General features: G+C 47.8%; 1 protein-coding gene across 1 annotated transcript; it reads left to right on the top strand.

The window, feature by feature from the left end:
* Window positions 1-6,216: 6,216 nt before the first annotated feature.
* On the top strand, window positions 6,217-18,014 carry EIF2S2 (eukaryotic translation initiation factor 2 subunit beta). The gene is made up of 9 exons (XM_030963147.1): window positions 6,217-6,349; window positions 10,585-10,768; window positions 11,659-11,762; window positions 12,743-12,878; window positions 13,162-13,262; window positions 13,648-13,796; window positions 14,645-14,701; window positions 15,113-15,198; window positions 16,447-18,014. The coding sequence occupies exons 1-9, from the start codon at window positions 6,335-6,337 to the stop codon at window positions 16,620-16,622; spliced, it is 1,008 nt and encodes a 335-aa protein (XP_030819007.1). The 5' UTR covers window positions 6,217-6,334; the 3' UTR covers window positions 16,623-18,014.
* Window positions 18,015-19,613: the final 1,599 nt, after the last annotated feature.

Raw genomic sequence — 19,613 nt, 5'->3', positions numbered from 1 at the left:
AAATTTAGCAAACTGATCTGTGGCAGAGGGGAAGCAGAGCTCCCTACACCTACAGTTTTCAGTGGATTTTGAGTACCTGGTTTGTTCAGTAACTGTTGAAAATATTTTCAAACACCATGTTCAAATTATAGCAAAGAGCTGGAGACAGGAGAAGAACAAAGTCCTGCCTTCCCCTCTTCTTCTGATATAACGGGTGGCGTGTTTAAACTTCCCTTTTCAGGGAATGCACCAATGGTGTCAACCATGAATTTCTGGATTCACTGTTTCTGGCCAATTTGAACCGAGAGCTGACTGATCTTCCAATATTCTGGAAAAAAATAGTGCTCTGAGCTGTACCACGAGCCACTGTGCCTCCATTCAGCCCCTTTCCAAAGAAGGTGCAGGAGAAAGAGGAAAACCTCTGGGTTGCTGGGGCCAGGCTGCCGCGTCCGGGCTCTGGGGCGCTGCCCCGGGCATTCCCTGGGAATGGCGCGGGGAATCCCGAATCCCGGTGTCCGTGCTCGGGCAGGGCAGGGCAGAGCACTACCGTGGGCATTCCCCGGGACTGGCGCAGGGAATCCTGAATCCCGAATCCTGTTATCGGTGCTCGGGCAGAGCAGGGCGCTGCCGTGGGCATTCCCCGGGACTGGCGCAGGGAATCCCGAATGCCGGTGTCGGTGCTCGGGCAGGGCAAGGCGGGGCGCTACCCCGGCATTCCCCGGGAATGGCGCAGGGAATCCCGAATCCCGTTGTCGGTGTCCGTGCTCGGCAGGGCGCTGCCGCGGGCATTCCCCGGGACTGGCGCAGGGAATCCCGAATCCCACATGCCGGTGTCCGTGCTCGGGCAGGGCAGGGAGGGGTGCTGCCGCCGGCATTCCCCGGGACTGGCGAAGGGAATCCCGGTGTCCCGGTGTCCCACCCGGGCAGGCCGGCCTCGCTGCCGCCACCACCGGCCCGGGCTGCTGAGCGCAGGCGCCCTCTGGCGGCGGCGGCGGGCGCGGCCTTCCCTCGGGATCCCCTCACGGATCGGGGCCCACCAGGATCCCCGGGGTCGGGAGCGCTCCGAGGCGCGGCCCTCTGGGATGACTGCTGTGCCCATGGCTCTTCCTACTCACGACACACAGGGATCGCGGAATTCCAGAACGGTTTAAGTGGGAAGGAACCTTAAAGCCCGTCTCGTTCCATTCCCTGCCAGGGACACCTTCCACTATCCCAGGCTGCTCCAAGCTCATCCAATCTGGCCTTGGGACGCTTCCAGGGAGGCGGCAGCCACAGCTTATGTGGGCAGTCCATGCCAGGGCCTCACCACTTGTTCGTTCCCAACATCCTGTCTAACCCTGCCCTCTGGCAGTGGGAAACCATTGCTCCTTGTCCTAGCACTCCAGGTCCTGGTCCCAAGTCCCTCTCCAGCTCTCCTGGAGCCCCTTTAGGTACTGGAAGGGCCTCTAAGGTCTCTCTGGACTCATCTCTTCCTCAGGCTGAACAGGATTCCATAACCTCAGTTTAGGTGTGTAGTTTGAAGTTTAGGCTGCTTCAAACAAGATCTGTCTTCAGGTTTTAGCACCGTGGCACAGTCTGGCTTCAGCACCACAGTGAGCCCAAGAGCAGGGCTCAGAATTTAGCCAGGCAAACCCATGAGAAATTTGTTTTGAGGGCTGGGTAATACTCAAAAACACACTCACAACCTCCACAAGGGTGTTTCCCATGACTGGGATTTCCACTGTGCCATCCCCCGAATTTGTGGCAGTTTATTTGAAGTTTATTCCTCCCAGACTGTGACTGCTCGTCCCTGTAATTGGGTAACTGCACAGTACTTGTATTGCACTCAGTTTCTGAGCTGTAGGGATCTGAGCTTTAGTTACTGAAGTTAAAACTACTTGATCTGCTGGCTCATAGGCCTCTTCCTTATTGTCACAACTCTTGCTCTTCAACAAAATAAGAAAAAATTTAGAGTAAATCTGTCATTCTGTGTGTTTCTACAAGCTCTTTAACCCAGACTGTGCTTTTCTTACCAAAACTAATGCAGGATTTTTTTCCCCAAAATATCAGATCAAAGATACAAGTTCCACCAGGTCTTGGCAAAATGTAATTGGTAACAACTAACTAGCAACTAATGCACCAGCACTCTTCCACTTCAGGAACTTAATTAATTTAAAAGAAAGCAAGGAAAAATAAAGAACAGGGCATTCCTGCATCCTGAACAGTCTGTTGGCATGGGAAGGGGAAAAATCAATGTAAGGTGATCTTCCAGGTGTGCTTTGATGTTGTGTGGCTACAACCAGGAGCTTCAGAGACAGTGTTTTGTTGTCTGTGTGGAGAAACCCCAGCCCAGCACTCCTGGCAGCTCCTTTTCTCCTGAGGTTTTCCAGGTATCATGCACAACATTATGTTACGTGTTATTCACTAGGCAGCCCAGCTGAAGGGAATCTCAGGATTTTTGATCATTGAGTATCTCAGGGTATTTGTCATCAATAAAACACATTGCCCAAGTATTACTGATAAAGAAAACAGAGAATCTTATTCTAGAATGTGTTAATAGGTATGTTATGGATGAGGGATTAGGGAATTATCTGAGCTGGTCTGGTACTGCCCAGGAATGTGATGGAAGGGCTATCCTCAGAGCTGAGCACTGAGCTGTAGGAATATGGACCTTAAGTGAGGTGCAGGAGACAGCAATGGAATCGAGAATGAAATGGTTGGAGGGGCTGGATGTGCATGTTTTGTGTGGGCAAGACAAGAAGGGGCACAGTGATATTCCAAAGGTCCGTGGGTTATCACACAGGGAACACTGAGCTGGTGTGTGTGTCCTCAGGGACACTGCAACAGCCGCTGGGTTAACTCACAGCAAGAAGGGTGAAGAAATTTTGTTGTCAGGCACTTGAAGAGGCTGTGGAGGGAATCTCTGTCCATGGTGGTTTTTAAGAACAGCATAGACGCACATAACTGGGGAGGATACAAAATATCATTATCCTGTCTCAGGACAGGAGGCTGGTCTAGGTGAGCCCTGGGCAGTGAGGAAGGTGTTGGGGCAGTGCAGGCACAGCCATCAGCACTCCATGTGCTCCAGCTTCATGCCAAGGAAAAGCATCCCAGAGCAGACAGGCTCATGACAGGAATATCAAAGCAAAAGTCTGCAGCAAAAGAAGGAAGAATTTGGTGGGAGACCACATTCAGTGTTACAGCAACACCAAACATGTCTGATCAATGTATTTTCTCCAGTGACCAGGGACAGGAGCCAGGGCATGGCTGGAGCTGTGCCAGGGAGAGTCAGGCTGGAGATCAGGGAAAGGCTCTTCCCCAGAGGGTGCTGGCACTGCCCAGGCTCCCCAGGGAATGGGCACGGCCCCGAGGCTGCCAGAGCTCCAGGAGCTGCCAGGGATGCCCAGGGTGGGGTTGTTGGGGTGTCTGGGCAGGGCTGGGGCTGCCCTGGGTGATCCTGGGGGTCCCTCCCAGCTCAGGATATTCTGTGACTCTCTGATTAAAGAAGAGCTGCCTGCAGTACCTGAAAATCTGCAGCATCCCTGTGACATAAGAGGAAGTGACAAAGACCTGAATGTGGGGAAAATACCCAGGGAAATGGGGTGATACAGAAGCAAGAAAGAAAAGTAATCTTTTGAAGTTGGGTTTCAGGGGTTTAACAGAAAAGTATTGCAGTCATCTTGGGAAAGGCTGAAACTGGTCCTGTCCTGGTGCCTGCTTTGTCTCCAAAGTGATGGCTTTGCTAACAGACCATGCTGGGGGCCCTCACTGCCCACTGAGGCAAGGGGGAAAGGCAGAGGAAAGGAAGACCAAGGATAGACAAAATGTTTCTTGTAGGTGATGACAAAGTTAAATGATAGAGTGTGCATAAATTGACGTCCCCTAATGGGAAGTTATGGGCCTCGAAGAATCCAAATGACCTGGAAATATTAAAATGTAAAACAAACCCTGTAACAATGTTTGGGCTGATGGCTCTGCCTGCTCTGACACTATATCTTGCATGAAACAGATGACCTTTAAATGTCAGAGTTGGTTGGGAGGCAGAGTTTTAACACCTCGTGGTAAATAGCTGTTTTCATTGGCGCCACGCTCTTTTCTTAGGTAGTGTTAGGGAAATGGAATGAGGAAGGTGTTCCTGCCCATGGCAGGGGGTTCAAACTAGATGATTTTTAAGGTCTTTGCCTACCCAAAACATTCTGTGATTTTATGACAATGAGATTGGAGGATCTGCGGTATGAGGAGAAGCTGAGAGAGCCTGGTCATTCAACCTCTAAAAGACAAGGCTCAGGGGGATCATATCAGTGTGCTCAGAGGTGAAAAAAAGACAGAGCCAGACTCTTCTGGGTGACAGAAGGGACAGAAGACACAAGCTGAAATACAGGAAATTCTGCTTAAACCTAGAAAAATGACATTTGATTGTGAAGATGGAACAGGTTGCACGAAGAAGTTGTGGTTGCCCCATCCTTAGAGATACTCAAACCCCAGCAGAAGGTCCTGAGGAACCTGTTCCTGCTGCCCCTGTGTGAGCAAGGAGCTTGGACCAGCTACTCTGAGTATCTGGCCAGATACTTCCTACACCCACAAGTCTCCAACTCTGGGGATCACACAGGCTGACCAACCAACCTGTACCCAAACAAGCTCACCAAAGTCAGCTCTCGTTTTCAGCTGGTACATGACATCTGCCTGGGGGCTTTAAACTATTTATTTATTTAAATAGTTTAAACTATTTTAAATTATTTAGGAGGAATTTCTTCACAGAAAGGATGATTAGGCATAGGAATGGGCTGCTCAGGGAGGTGGTGCAGTCACTGTCCCTGGAAGTGCATAAGGAAAGACTGGATGTGGTACTCAGCACCATGATGTAGTTAACACTGTGGTGATGGCTCATAGCTTGGGCTCGATGGTCTCAGAGGTCTTTTTCAGGCTAATTGATCCTGTGATTCTGTATTCAAAAGTGAGGAGAGGCTCCTTAGGAACAGATTGTGTCCCAGGAGCCATGAGTTCCAAAGGTTTTTTCATATTAATAAAAAGCAGAAGAATGCACATTCTTGCACACAAAGAAGCCCCTCTGATGTTCTGACAACAGGGTATTTACAACAGCATGTCCCATTAGAGGGCTCATTTTTAGGATATGGTGGAGCTCTCTGTTCAGAGCCAGGGCAGGAAAAGCTCAGCAAGCAAAGGAGACTTGTGTGGGAATGCCAACACCAAGAGAGGACAGTGGCACAGCTGGAGGCCTGTCATTAGTGGGGTTCCCCAGGGCTCACTCCTTTTGTTGAACTTGCCCATCAATGACTTGGATGAGGCAGCAATGCCTCCCCATGAGGGTCACTGTGCATCCCCTCAGAGGGATCTCAGCAGGCTGGGGATGGGCAGAGAGGAACCTTCTGAAATCCAGCAAAGTCCTGCATGTGGGGAGGAACAGCCCCAGGCACCTGCATGGGCTGGGACCAACCTGCTGGGAAACAACTTTGTGGAGAAGGACCTGGGGGTCCTGGTGGACAAGAAACTCTCCACAAGCCAGCAGTGGGTCCTTGTGGCCAAGGGGGCCACTGGGATCCTGGAAAACACTGGGAACAGCATTGCCAGCAGGAGGGGAGGGATCCAGCCCCTCTGCTCAGCCCTGTGAGGCACATCTGCAGTGCTGTGTCCAGCTCTGGCTCCTCAGCACAGCAGGGACAGGAGCTCCTGGAGCTGAGCAAGGGCCTGGAGCATCTCGGTGCCCAGGAAAGGCTGAGGGAGCTGGGGCTGCTCAGCCTGGAGAGGAGCCCCAGCTGAGAGGGGCCCCCAGCCCTGGCTGTCCCTGTGTGCAGGAGGGGCAGAGCAGGGCCCAGGCTCTGCTCCCTGGGGCCCAGCAACGGCACCAGAGCCACGGGCAGGGACCGATGCCCAGGAAGTTCCACCTGGACAGGAGGAAGAAATTTTTCCCTGTACAGTGACCATGAATTGGCTGCCCAGGGAGGGTGTGGAGTCTCTCTCACTGGAGACATTCCAGAACCATCTGGACGCAATCCCGAGCGATGTGCTCTGGGGTGGCCCTGCCGGAGCTGGGAGTTTAGACCAGCTGCTGCCCTATGATGCCCTCCACCCCACTCCATGCTGGGACCCGAGGTTGTGCGAGCACGGCAGGTTTTTATATGAATTTCGTTCCGCTCCGTTCCGTTCCGTTCCCCTCCCCTCGGCACCGCCCTCAGCGCTCCCGCCGCCGCCCGGCGCGTGCGCAGCGCGGGAACGCCGCAAGTCGCGCGAGGCGGCGCGGCGGCGCGCGCAGGCGCGGGCGGGGCGGGCGCGCGGCGCTGATGCAAGAACCGAGCACGGACTGACCCCGCGGCACCGAGCGACCCCGGCCCCTCCGGCCCGCGGCCCCGCCGCAGACATGTCCGGCGACGAGGTGAGACCCGCCGGCCGCCGCCGCTGCCGCCCGCGGGAGGGCCTCGCTCGGGGGCTGCACTGCGCCGCGCCGGGGCCGCCGCCATGTGGGCGCCGGGCCTGAGGCCTGCGGCGAGCGCGGCCTCCGCCCTGCGTGGGGCCGGGGCCGGGGCCGGGGCGGGCGGGGGTCCCGCCGGGCCGGGGCTGAGGCGGCGCGGGGGCGCAGGCCGGGCCGGACGCGGGGCCTTCTTTGCCTGGAGCCCCGGCGGGCCCGCGGGTGTGTGCTGGGGCCGCCGGTTCCGGCAAGGCCTGGAGCTCCCGGTGTGCCGCCGGCGGCCGCCCCTGGCGCGGAGCAGCCGGAGAGGGAGGCAGATGGCACCGCCACCGCCTCTCCGTCGTGTTCTGCACTCTTTAGCGAAACGCAGCCTTTAGACAGTTAGTACTTGCCTTCTGGGGCTTTAATATCTCGGGTTTTAACCTTGAGAGCTGAATAGCAACATCTAAACAAATAATGACTAAATGTTGTCCGGATCTGGCGGTGTTTGTCTAGGCACAGTACCGGGGAGGTTTATACATCTGTGTCTGAGAAATTTTTCAGTTGTTGTAAATGCCCTGTGTTGGCAGCTTTATTGGCCTCATTTCCATTGCTCTCATGGGAAAAAGGAAAGTTTTCCGTGTGTGAGGCGCTCATCAGCGTGGTGTAGCCCGTGGGAAGCTGCTCTGGCCGGATCCAGGAGATGGCTGCTTCTGGCTTTGGATCTTCTCTCTGGTGTTGTTTAAAATACCTGTGTGGCTTGTTTCCTTCAGAGCAAAGTGAACACTCAAGCCTTTCAGAGAGGCTTGTCCTGCGTCATAAAGGAGAACTGCTGTAATTACGACTTATTTTAGTGGTAGCTGTGGCTGACTTACTCAGCTGCTTTAACATCTAGAACGAATACATTGCATTTTTGTGCCTAGATGTGTCATGGGAGCTGCAGTTCTCACTTCTGGGCTGTTCTCTGCACTCAGGAATGCTTGCATCAGGTGCTGTCTTACTCAGATGATCACAGGGCCACAGAGCAGTTTGTGGAGTGTCCTGCTTTGAATTTAGTTTGTATCAGTAAAACTGGTTTTCTTGCAGAGTGGATTAATTTGACATTGAGGTGATTCCTGGGATCCACAGTGAAGTTGCACCTCTGGGCTGCTTTATGTGACAGAGAAAATAAAGATGATGGCAGATAACCCAGTGGAGCTGGCACTGTTCTTCAGGCTGGTGTGCAGTGAGTGCAGGTGCCTTCTAGAACTGCTGGGTCTCTGGTTGCTGGCAGCCAAACACTTTGATATTGGTGTTAAGTTGGTGAAACTTTTTAAAGCCTGGGAAGTCAAGGAGGGTCAAGCCATATGAAGACAAATTAACACTGGAAACTGGGATAGATGGTGAGACATTCATTGTGTTGAGCTGTAGCTTAAGGTTTTCAGAGTTGTGTATGAATGAAACTCATTGCTGGGAACATCCCTGAGTGCTGTCCAGAGCTGGGACGCAGCAGGGGCAGCACAGGCCCAGTTGTGGGGAGCAGTGGTCTATTAATGTCTGCTCAGTTTGTTCAAAATCCTACAAAGTACATAATCCTGCTGGAGCTCTAAAAGTTCTTTGAACCCTGCAGTTTTGTGGAGCTTCAGGCAGTAGAGAGTGCTGTGTTTTGACAAATTTAAGTGCTGCTTGGCCTTGGTAATTTTGCCCCTCAGCCTGGACATAAGGCACTGTAATGTAGGGACAGCTGAACTGACTTGATCAGGGCGGGGGTGATGGCTGCCTCTTACACATGCCTGTGTTAATTCATAGAATTCAGACCATTTATTATTCAGACTAAGGGAATGGGATTTATTTGTGACTTCTGTTGGAATCCCTACTATGTGCCACCATCACAGCAGCTCAGAGGTTCATTGGCTTCAGTCTTGAGTTGCATTTGATCTATGAAACTTTGATTTTGTTCCCCCCTCGGTTCACTTGCTAATTTTCTGTAAATTGGGATTTGGACTGTGTAGGCACTTGAAGTAAGGAGCAGGTATATGGAGATGGATGTGACAAGGAACCATGTGATCTACAGAGGAGAAAACCCCATATGGGAATTTGGCTCTGAGAGCAGGAACAGGACAGGAATTTATAATTTTTTTCACACAGGAAAAGCATCCAGGTTTGTTGTGTTTGTGCTGGGAGCTGAGGTTCCTTCAGTAGAAAACCTGCAACTTTGTAGTTTGTCAGCACTAAATGGTGTCATAAAGTTCAGACTAAGCCAATGTGCTGAGCAGAGAAAAGGAATAAAGAAAGTTTGGAAACACCTGCCTCAGAAAGCCAGAACATGAGCAGCTGGGTTATCAGGCTGATTCATCTATGTCATGACTTGTTAAAGCAAATGTGACCTAAGGCTCCTGCTGAGTGCTTGCTGAAGCCCTTGGTGAACAAAACATTTCAGGCTTAGGCCTCATCCTCCTCAGGATGTGGAGTGTGCCATGTTCTGAGTAGGTGCTGGGTGTGCAGAAGCCTGGCTGGGGTGGCCCTGCTCAAGGCCACGGGGGTTTGGTGCTGATAACCAATCTCCTGCATCGAGGAGTTGTCTTGGTGTGTTCAGCTCAGTGTGGTCAGGCTGCAGACACTGTCTCTGTAGACACAAGAGATGCTTTATGGTGGTTCAGATGTCTTTTCCCTCACAGGAGATGCTTTATGGTGGTTCAGATGTCTTTTCCCTCACAAAAAGAGTGATTTGGGGTGGGTGGGCTGTTTCCTTCTTAGAAACTGTTACATCTGATTGAGACATGATTTTAGGCTTGTCTCACATGAAACAATAAAAACCTCTTCAGAGTCTTGCAGAGCATCTTGATGGAAATGAGTCAACCTCCTGTGCTGGATCCCAGGCTGTGCACTGCCATGCAGGCAGCTCTCCTGCTGTCCCAGCAGGCTGGGGACATCCAGGAGGAAGCAGACGTGGAACCAGTTGGACATGCTGTGATTTCTGTGCGTTGCAGCAGCATGATTCACACCACTATCTATGGAAGCAGCAGAGAAAAGCCCTCTGGCTTTCTTTTGAAGATCATTCCAGCGCAGTGTGTGCAACTAAAGACCCACTTCAGCAGCTTGAAAGCCTCAGGGGCCCCCGTGTATGTGCAGGCTTTGGGGATGTTGTGCTTCAGACACCCAAAGCAGTTTGATGCCTTTGGTAGAGCCTGTATGAAACATGGATGTTTCAGAAAATGGGAAGTATATCACAAGAACAGCGTGTGTAGGAGAATGAGAAGTGCAAGGAAAGGTTGTGTTGTGGGGAGAGGAAAACCACCACACTTCAAAAGGGTAGCTGGGCAGCAAGTTGGAGAGCTGCTCCGTGGTGAAGTGCTGGTTCTTTCCTGAGTGAGGGTCTTCGTGATGGTGAAGGACAGCTCTGTGAGAGCATTCTTCCATTACTGGACAAGGAACATTGGAGAAAGTGTCTAAAATGGTTGTATTTAATGTACACTATGGTGTGACAGTCCAGGCAGATGTGTGTAACAAAGTGACCAGCAGCTGGGATGTCAGCTTGTGTCTGAAGTGAAACAAAAAACTTTAATGTGTTGGAATAAATCCCTCAGGTCTGCAGATGATGAATAGGTTAAAAGTGAGTCTGGGGTTAGTGCCAGTGTCTGGGGTTCTTCACAGCCAGACAAGGTGAATTAAGCTGCTTTGCTGGCTAAAGAGCTCATTAACAGCTTTTAATCACTTGGTGTCTGAGGTTCAGTTTCTCAGTCTGGGGAGGGAGAAGGATGAGACCTTTGCCATTTCAGTGTTCAGAGCTGATGCAGATCTTGCTCTGTCACCAGCCCCTTCTAGGTCTCCTCCTCATCCAGAGTGTTCTTGTCAAGAGAGTGCTGGCACATCTTGCCTTGAATAAATCTGGGAATCAGTGTGTCTCAGAAGTGGAAGTGATCAGACCATTTGCTTTGGTGGGGTTAAATTTTGTCCTCTGTATGGAGTGGTGCTGTATTACTGCAAAACTGGAGTCCATAATGGTCATAAAATAGAGATGGTAGCAAGTCTGTCAGCCACAGCTTTAACATATTCTCAGCTGCACTAATAAATAGATGACAGCAAACTTGGACTGCAGGGAGAGTAGCAATGCTGTGAACTCTGTCAGTTTTCCCTTGTAATTGACACAGTTGAGGTTGAAGCTGAAGAGCAGTTTGGGAAAAGTTATAAATAATAAATAGGGGATGATTATTGAGCTGCTAAGGAGCTCTTGACTTTTACAGATGATTTTCGATCCTACTATGAGCAAGAAGAAGAAGAAAAAGAAGAAGCCCTTCATGCTGGATGAGGAAGGAGGAGGAGACACGCAAGCAGAAGAGACTCAGCAATCAGAAACAAAGGAAGTTGAACCAGAGCCAACAGAAGACAAAGATGTTGAAGCAGATGAAGAAGATAGCAGGAAGAAAGGTAAAGTGAATCCATGTAGATAAACTCTCAAAGGTGCTGTTTGGAGACTACAAGCCCAGTTTCAAGAATTTGGCATCCCAGAGTAGAACACCAGAGCCTTGGTGTGTTCAGAGATTTGTGAGTGCTCTCTGCTGCCTCTCTGGAGGGCAGCTTGCCCTCTTGCTTGGAATCACGTTCACAGACACCACCAGGCTCCCAGGGGCTTATGTAATTTGCAATTTACCAACTCAGTCCTTTGTGTAAGGCACTGAAAAGAGACTCTAAAATAGTGTGAAGTTTTAAATCCTGCACGTGCAATTGTTGCAATAATTCCACAATTATGGCTCTTTTTCATTTGAACAATTAAGCAATGGTATGAATAAAAGAAACATCATTAAAGGAGTTCCTAGTGTTTGGACCATTCTGAATGTGATAACCAGAGTGTTCTTTGGAATCTTTCAGGAAGTGTGTGATTGTGTATAAAACCTTGCTTTTTAAATTGAGGCCAATGTAATTTCAGGATTACCTAATTCAGAGGGCCATTAACTTAAATCCAGTTTGTTGCTAAATTAGCTCCTGCTGCAGACCAAAGAAACTGTATCTTCCTCCTGCACTTCTCTTTTTTTTTGTCCAAGCATCTCTAATGACAAAAGTGACTAATTTATCTTGTGCAGCAGAAAGAAAGATAAAACATTTAAAGAATCAAAAGACACAGTTGTTATTAAAGCAGTATTTGGGGGCAGAGGGGAATGATCTCTTCAAACCTGAAAGATACCCACAGGGGTTACAGATCATTGCTCATATCTTATTTTTTGAAGTTTTAAAGATTTGGATGTCAATTAGGAACCTTAATGTCTGAACTGTTTCTACAGTTACACTTCTTTAGGCATTCCTTTGGTTTTGTTTTTTAGATACAACAGATGACTTGGATGATTTAAACTTCTTCAATCAAAAGAAAAAGAAGAAAAAAACAAAAAAGATATTTGATATAGATGAAGCAGAAGAAGGTGTAAAGGTTTGTTTACATAACCTGACTATGGCTGAAAACTCTCGTGCTTCCATTTTCTTGAGATTGGCAGTGCAGGAGGTGTCTCAAGTCTGTCATTGTGTCTTGATGCAGTTCATAACCAAACTTTATGTGTCTTTCATTTTTTTTTTATGAACATGTTGTTCCTGCCTGGGCTGTTTGTCCAGAAGTAGAAAAACCCTGCCTGCTCTGCACAAAGAGCAAGTAATTCACCAGTCTGTAGGAATGGCTGATTAACCTCAAGGTTAATTGTCTTTTGGGGTTAGAGAGATAACGATGTCAGAAGCCACAGACAGAGCAGTCCTCTAAAGGCCAGCACTTCAAATTAAGTGCACATATCTGCCAAGAAATCTGTTTTCACTCTGGTGTTTTCTTTAGAAAGGATTGGCTACTGTGCTGTGTTCCAGAAGGTGTACAAGATATTTTTACTCTTCTCAAGTTTTATTCCAAGTAGTGTTTTTGTATCACATGTCAGTGTAACTGGCAAGCCCAGAGAGCAAGAGGACAGAGAAATGTTATGTTATGCATAAACCTTCTTTTCAGATTCTGCCTTTTGGGGAAGAAAATGTTCCTTTGATCTGCCTCAGGGGCCAAAATACTTGCTCTGTGTTCTTTCAGTGTGCAGAATTGTGATAACAAATTAAGAGTAGCACAGCTTTGCTTTCCCTTACTGCTGCCATGAGGGGTGTTCTGTTCCCTCCTGTCCTCAGATGGCTGCTGCCTTTAAGTGCAGTCTGACCTTGTTCCTGGCTAGCCAGAAGTTCAGCCAGAAGGTGCAAATCTGGCCCTGCTTATGGCAGTAGTGCAGGGTATAGAGCTCTCTTCAAAATGCTGGAATTCCATTCTTACCTGTTGGGTTTCAGGGCTGTGGTGGGTGTCAGCAGCATTCACCCCTACAGTGGGGTTATTGCTGGTGCAATGGAGGGCTGTGGTTTACATGGATAAACTACAGTCTTACTTCTTTGCAGGAATTGAAAATTGAAGGAGATGTGCCAGAGACAGTAGAACCTGAAGATGACCTTGATATCATGCTGGGCAATAAAAAGAAGAAAAAGAAGAATGTGAAGTTTCCAGATGAAGATGAGATAATGGAGAAGGATGAAGGTACAAGTATAACCTAGCTCAGTGAGATGGTGAAAGTGAAATGTAGTCCGCCTTATATGTGAATAAGTTCTGTTAAATGCCTTTTTTGTTCCAAAATTTATCAGGAAAATGTTCTCTAAAAGCACTGTATAAATGTCCCATGAGTGCTGGTGCCCCTTTTTGACAAGGAGAGAAGACTTGAGTCCACATCTTAGTGGAATTTTCTCCTGTGTACCTTTTAGAAATCATGTAAGCCTGAGGTTAAAGAATGTTTCTTAATGAATCCCAAAAACTTTCTTTACAGCTTTTGAGGATGAAGATAGCAAAAAAGATGATGGAATTTCTTTTAGCCTTCAGTCAGGACCTGCGTGGGCAGGCTCAGAAAGGGACTACACATATGATGAGGTAATGTTCCAGAGACTTTTAAAACATATTTTCCATGTTCATCTGCATCAGTAGGGCCTTATGCTCATATTTTCTGTTTCTGACTTCAGAGTGAAGGACCTGTAGTCAGAAGCTCATGAGCAGAAGCTAACAAGGCATGTTTTCTATCACAGTAACTTTCACAGGGGACAGTATTGGTTCAAACACCCCTGCCATGAGCAAAGCAAACCCTTGGGGAGGCAGTGTTGGGATTTTGCATTTATCAGAACACTTTAAATGTGTTCTGAACAGCTGAGGAAATGCTCTTAGGCAAAGGTAGTCTGCTATTCACTGTGAGTGCTGTTAGAGGTGAGGTGCTTTGAGGAATGGCCAGTGCTCACATGGCTGTGAATCCTTTCTTTTGCAGTTGCTCAACAGAGTTTTTAACATCATGCGGGAGAAGAACCCGGACATGGTGGCTGGAGAGAAGAGGAAATTTGTCATGAAGCCCCCGCAGGTTGTGAGAGTAGGGACCAAGAAAACGTCTTTTGTCAACTTCACAGATATCTGCAAATTGTAAGTTTCCCCTTTGGATTTCCCAGGCAGATGGATTTCCCATCCCAGATGGATGCACTGCTCTGTGCTCCTGTAGAGTTTTGTGGCAAGTGGCTGTGGCAAACCAGGAGTGGAAGCTGTTTCAGTCAGAGAGCTCATTACATTTCTCTGTGAGAAGATATTTCTGAGCATGATTTTTTGAGATAATATCTAATTTTATACTTAAATTACAAAAATGGTACATGGGCTGAAACTTGGCGAGTTCATTGGGTTCTAGCAAGTTGGGTCACCAGTGACATTTATGTGCAAGCCTCGAGGAGAAGGGTGGGAGAAGTTCTTTCTAATTTGAGCTGACTACAAATACTGGTCTCTTGGTAAATGATGTGGACTCCAGTAGTGTTTTCCCACTGTTTTCTGCAGTGATATCTGTCTTAATTATGCCATGTGAAGGCAGCTCTGTTCTTTGTGAGCAATTCTGGGAATGCAGATCTGATGGGTATCAAAAATGTGCCAGAAAACAGGCCTGGTGAAACCCTGCTGAGGACCTGGAAAACTAAGGGGAGTTTTTAATGGTAGCTACTAATGTTTTTTCAGGGGTTGGGACAGTAAGAATGGAAAATCTTTAATGGAAAACTTCTTTTCACTAGTTGCTGTAACTTTGAGTTGGGGACAGTGGGAGGTTTTTTTTGTGTGGACTGTTCAGGTTCCTTGTGTCCTCAGTAATTGTGTGTGTGCTCTTTGGTGCAAACCCCTGGCACTGTTCCCTTTGAAACTTTCTGACTCAAATTGGATTTACCCTGCCAGTCCTGTATGAATACCAAATTTCTCTGAAGGGGAAGGTTAAACATTTCCTTACTTTTTATTTTTAGATTACATCGTCAGCCAAAACATCTCCTGGCATTTTTGTTGGCAGAATTGGGTACAAGGTAAGGCTGCTGGGCTGTGTGTGTGCTTAGGGTTGATATTGGTCAAATATAACATTTTTGGGGTTAGATCTGTATAGATGGACTGGAACACGAGGGTTCCCTGCACTTCAGTGCTGTGCTGGGTGATTGAGGAGAGAACATTTTAGTGAGGAGGAACAGAGGGAAACTCCCAAGTCCAAGGGAATGGTCTTGTTCACTCCCCTGTGACAGACAGGTGAGGGTTGTGCCTGGGCAAAACTTCCTCTAGGAAGTAGCTCTTAAGTATCTCAGGATTTAAATTTTTTTGTCCCTACAACACAATTCTGTCTGTGCTCTTCTTGAAGATTATATCCCTATCTTGCTTCACATTCCTGATTTGTTTTAATGCTTCACACCTGCAAATCAAGTAATTAATTTTCTCTTTTCAATTAGTGGTTCAATAGATGGTAACAACCAACTGGTAATCAAAGGAAGATTCCAGCAAAAACAGATAGAAAATGTCTTGAGAAGATATATCAGTAAGTAGAACTCCCTTTGCCACTGCAGATTTCTCTCAGCCCCTTGTGATGCCCATGGGCCCATGTGTGGCCCAGCTATGTGCCCACCATGGAGGAGGCTCAGGAGCTAAAATTTTCCTTTATTATGGAATAACACAAATACAGGTGCTGTACTCTGCCCTGCACTAAAGCATGCCAGGGAAAGCAGAGCATTTGAGAACTGCTTGTTTTCATCTGAGCCTCATATGTTGGCTTTGATGAGGACTGTGGAAAACAACAGTAGTTGTTGATTTTGCAGTCTGTTGTACCCATGAATTGACAGATGCAGTGTTAAGATAAGTTCTGTTCAAATGCCTGTTTTGTTCCAAAATTTATCAGAAAAATGTTCTTTAAAAGCACTGTACAAATTTCCCATGAGTGCTGGTGTCCCTTGCTGACAAACAGAAGACTTGAGTCCACATCTTAGTGGAATTTTCTCCTGTGTACCTTTTAGAAATCACATAAGCATGAGGTAAAAGAATGTTTCTTAATGAATCCCCAAAACCTTTTTGTGCCACAGCTGGTCAGAGGACTCAGAATATGTGTCAGAAAATTCCTGCTTTAGTGCTGTGTCAGTACCAGAGCTGCTGACACCTCAGCAGAGGAGCTCAGGGAACACCAGTGGCAAATCTGTACCAGTTATTAACACTAAAACAGTGTCAGTACCTAATGTACCATACAGAACCTCCTCTTGGTTAACCAGGGGTGATTTTAGTGTTCCCAGTCAGCCCCTGTGAGCTGTGGGTGTGTTTGAGCAGCGTTTGCAGGCAGCTGTGCAGCAGCAGCAAGGACCCAGATTACTGCAATAGTATCCAAGAAGGTGAGAGGCCAGGCTGTGAGAGGGATTTGAACACAGATATTGAACAGAAATCAGTGGCTGCACAAGAATGCAGCAGTTCACATTCAGTCTGGATGGAGAGCAAACTGCAAAGCCTCTCCAGCTCCTAAAAGAATTGCTGGATTTGCTTTCTGAGTTCTTGCTGCTGTGGTGAAGATACCCGAGGTATCTGAGGCAAACCATGACATCACACCACAACCACATGACACCGATCACAGATGCACCTGTTGCATTCCACAGCAGCAGATAATCAATGGTTACATTTAATTTCTGAGGCCTCTCAGCTTCTCAGGAGAAAAAATCCTAGCGAAAGGACTTTTCATAAAACGTGTCTGTGACAGTTAGGGTTCCTAGCTGAAGGACTGTGTGAGCAGTGCCCTTTGTCCCTGCAGAGGAGTACGTCACCTGCCACACGTGCCGCTCCCCGGACACCATCCTGCAGAAGGACACGCGGTTATACTTCCTGCAGTGCGAGACCTGCCACTCCCGCTGCTCCGTGGCCAGCATCAAAACCGGCTTCCAGGCTGTCACAGGCAAGAGAGCACAGCTCCGTGCCAAAGCTAACTAGCTTTGCTAACCAACGCTGCAGTTGGCAAAGTGTTCTGGGGAGATGGGACTGGACAGGTTTGCCATCCGAGTGGATTTACCGTTGTATTAAAGCGAGGTTGTAAAAACCACAAGAAATTTTGGCTTTTGATTGATTGGTCTGTGAAATCCTTGCAAGATGCAGATCCTCAAGCTGTTCACATACATTTGCTCATTGAATATATTTTACCAACTGTAAGGAGCGTGGTGGGAAAGGAGGTGCTTTTTAATCCGTTCAGACTTCTGTAAAAGATGAGATAAATTAAAGATACTATAACAGTGAGTGTCTTGGATTTGGATTTTTCCTTCAGTTTCCTCTTCAAACACTGGTGGGAATGGTTGGTGTGTTGTTCTGCAGATCATGTCACTGAGCTATGTCCAAGACCCAGAATGAAGTTTTAAGATAAAGGTTATTTTGCTTTTACATAACAGGCTTGTTTTAGTTATGCTGTCGTGAAACAGAGAAGCCAGGCACAGAGTCCCAGGGCTGACAGGCCAACATGAGCTCTGCTCCTGCTTGTACAGCCATGGGTGCCTTGTGCACAGGCTTAATTAGGCAAAAATAGCTCTGAGACAGTTCAGGCACCAGGTTGGTGCTGAATCTTAACACAGAATCAATAAACTGTACTGTAAGTTTTCATAGTGTCATAGTACTAAATTTTGCAATTTCTAATAGAGAAACGTTTATATTTCTGAAGTCCTGCACTCTTCATCACTTTAAAAGAATCTAAATGCAGCAAAAAAAAAAACGTAATAGGTCTAAATATCATTGTATGGTGGCTGCAACACAGTCTTCTATAAATCCTGAATTTGCAGGAGACACTGCCAAGTAATTTGGGTTCCAAATTAACACTTTTTGCTTCAGGATCTTCCCATGCCCTTCCTCTGCTGGCAGTGTCAGTGACCTGAGGGGACACCTGGTGCTGTCCTCGCTGGGTTTTGTGTAGAAGTTCTTCCAGCTGGGAATGCAGATGGGGAGTGAAGGTCCCCCCTGGGGTGCAGAAGTGGGCACAGTTGTCACTTGGTTGCCAAAACGTCCCATGGGGAGGGAAAGGTGCAGCAGCTCAGGGCCCCGGGCACCCCCCCTGCGGGTCAGGGGAGCAGCCTCCTCCCCAGGGGAGCTGGTCCTTCTGAAGGCAATACAGCAAACACCACAACTTGAAGGGTTTCTACTAAGTTTTAACCTTTGTATGTTAACACAGAGCACAGTATTGCTGGGGAGTCACTCACTTGCTATTTGAAAACTTTGACAGCGCTGTAAGGTGAAAAATCAAGGTTATATGGTTGGTTTCTTAAAAGCATTTTGAATTTCAAGTGAGCTATAACAATGTTGGATGTATCTTAAAGTGAATAAAGCCAGGATCAGTGCCTCTTGTAACATTATTGTTGTATTCTTATTTCTTCCTCTAGCAAAGAGTCTCCTGTTGGGAGTTAAACCTTGGAGAACTGAGAGTTGCCTTTTTGTTTTGGTGACTTGCTGGTGGGGCACCCTGAAATAGCTGAAGAGCAATGATACTTTGTTTTTAAATGCTTGTTTTTCCCTGGGTCAAATCCCTTTAACATACTTTAAAAAATACAGTGTGGCCTTGAGCTGCTGCTGTATTTCAGTGCTTTAAATGAAAAGTTTGATTTACTGAAATAGGATCAAAAAGATCCAAGTTAATAAAAGACTAAATCATTGTTCCAACCTCTCAGCTGTGAGCTCTGGCTTGCAGGAGAGTTTCATAGGTGTATTTTGTAGATGTGCTTTGAGTCCGTGCATGAAACCCTGAGGGCTTTTAATGACTGATATTTGAGTGCAGCATCTTGAGCTGTAGGCTCAGATCCTGCTGTGGAATAAGAATAACCTCACTAATGCAGGGAACCCTGTCTAGGAGCAGATATCAGTTGGGGCTTATTTTTTTTAGGAAAAACTTCACAGTACATTCAAATAATGTTGTATGAACACAAATGCCTCGTGCTGCTTGTGAGGCTGATGAGAGTTTGAAGTGCAGTGTGTTCAGAGGCAAAAAAGTTTTTACTTGAGCTGGCTGTGAGAAAGCAGCTTAGGGCTGGAGTTCTTAACAGAGGAGCTGTGGTTCCCTGTGTCTGTGTGCAGATACTTTTTTGGAGGCCGAGCTGGTTTTGTCCATGGTTTTTTTCTCTGAGCTGAAAATTGGCTCTGTGGAGATGTGGGAGCCAGATTTTTGGTACTGAAAGTCCCTGTGTGAACAACAGCTGGGCTGCTCCTCTCCATGGGTTTTGCCATGCCTAGTTCTCCACCTGATCCAAGTAATCTGAGCATGCAGGGCTGTTCCTTCCCAGCAGTGAGGGTGAAACATCTTCCAGCCCAGGCCATCCAAGAGAAACTCACCTGAGATTTGTCCCTGGAGGTGCTGGGAGAGCAGAATTGCTGTTGTGGTCAGTCAGCCTGAGCTTTACTGATGCCTTGGAAGAACAATCTCTTTATCGCCTTTACTTCTGCCAGGATGTGCTTTTATCTCCACTGTCAAGGGGTTGGGGACCTTGCTCATGTCCCTGAAGTAAGCAGGGAAATGGGAACATCTCATCCCCTAATTGAGCACAAATCCAGGGAGATCAGCTGCCCTGGGGCTCCTGTGCTTCTGTTCTGCTGAAATCACTGGTGGCTGCTATGAAAATCAGTAAGAATAAACCCCATTGCTGGGAGCTTCTGGCCAGAGCAAGAATTCAACCATTTTTGTAACCACAGCTGGTGTGAAGGAGGAACATTTATGAGATGGCTCCATGGAGAGCTGGGAGGTCCTGGTTGGTCCCAGACTGCCATTGTGCAGTGTGTCCTCCAGGTATGGCCACCACACCCCGAGATCTGGGGCTTGGGGCAGCTCTGGGGCAGCTTCCAGGGGGACTGGGACACCTGGGTTGTCAGCAAGGAAAGGAAAAAAGCAGATTTTCAAAGCTGCTGCTACCAGGCCAGGGTTTGTCACAAACTGCAGGAGGTGTTGAGCTTTAATCA

The sequence above is a fragment of the Camarhynchus parvulus genome, chromosome 20, assembly GCF_901933205.1.
Source record: "Camarhynchus parvulus chromosome 20, STF_HiC, whole genome shotgun sequence".
In the NCBI taxonomy this organism is placed as follows: Eukaryota; Metazoa; Chordata; class Aves; order Passeriformes; family Thraupidae; genus Camarhynchus; species Camarhynchus parvulus.
The sequence above is the reverse complement of the archived record's forward strand: the minus strand, read 5'-3'. Positions and strand labels throughout refer to the sequence as shown.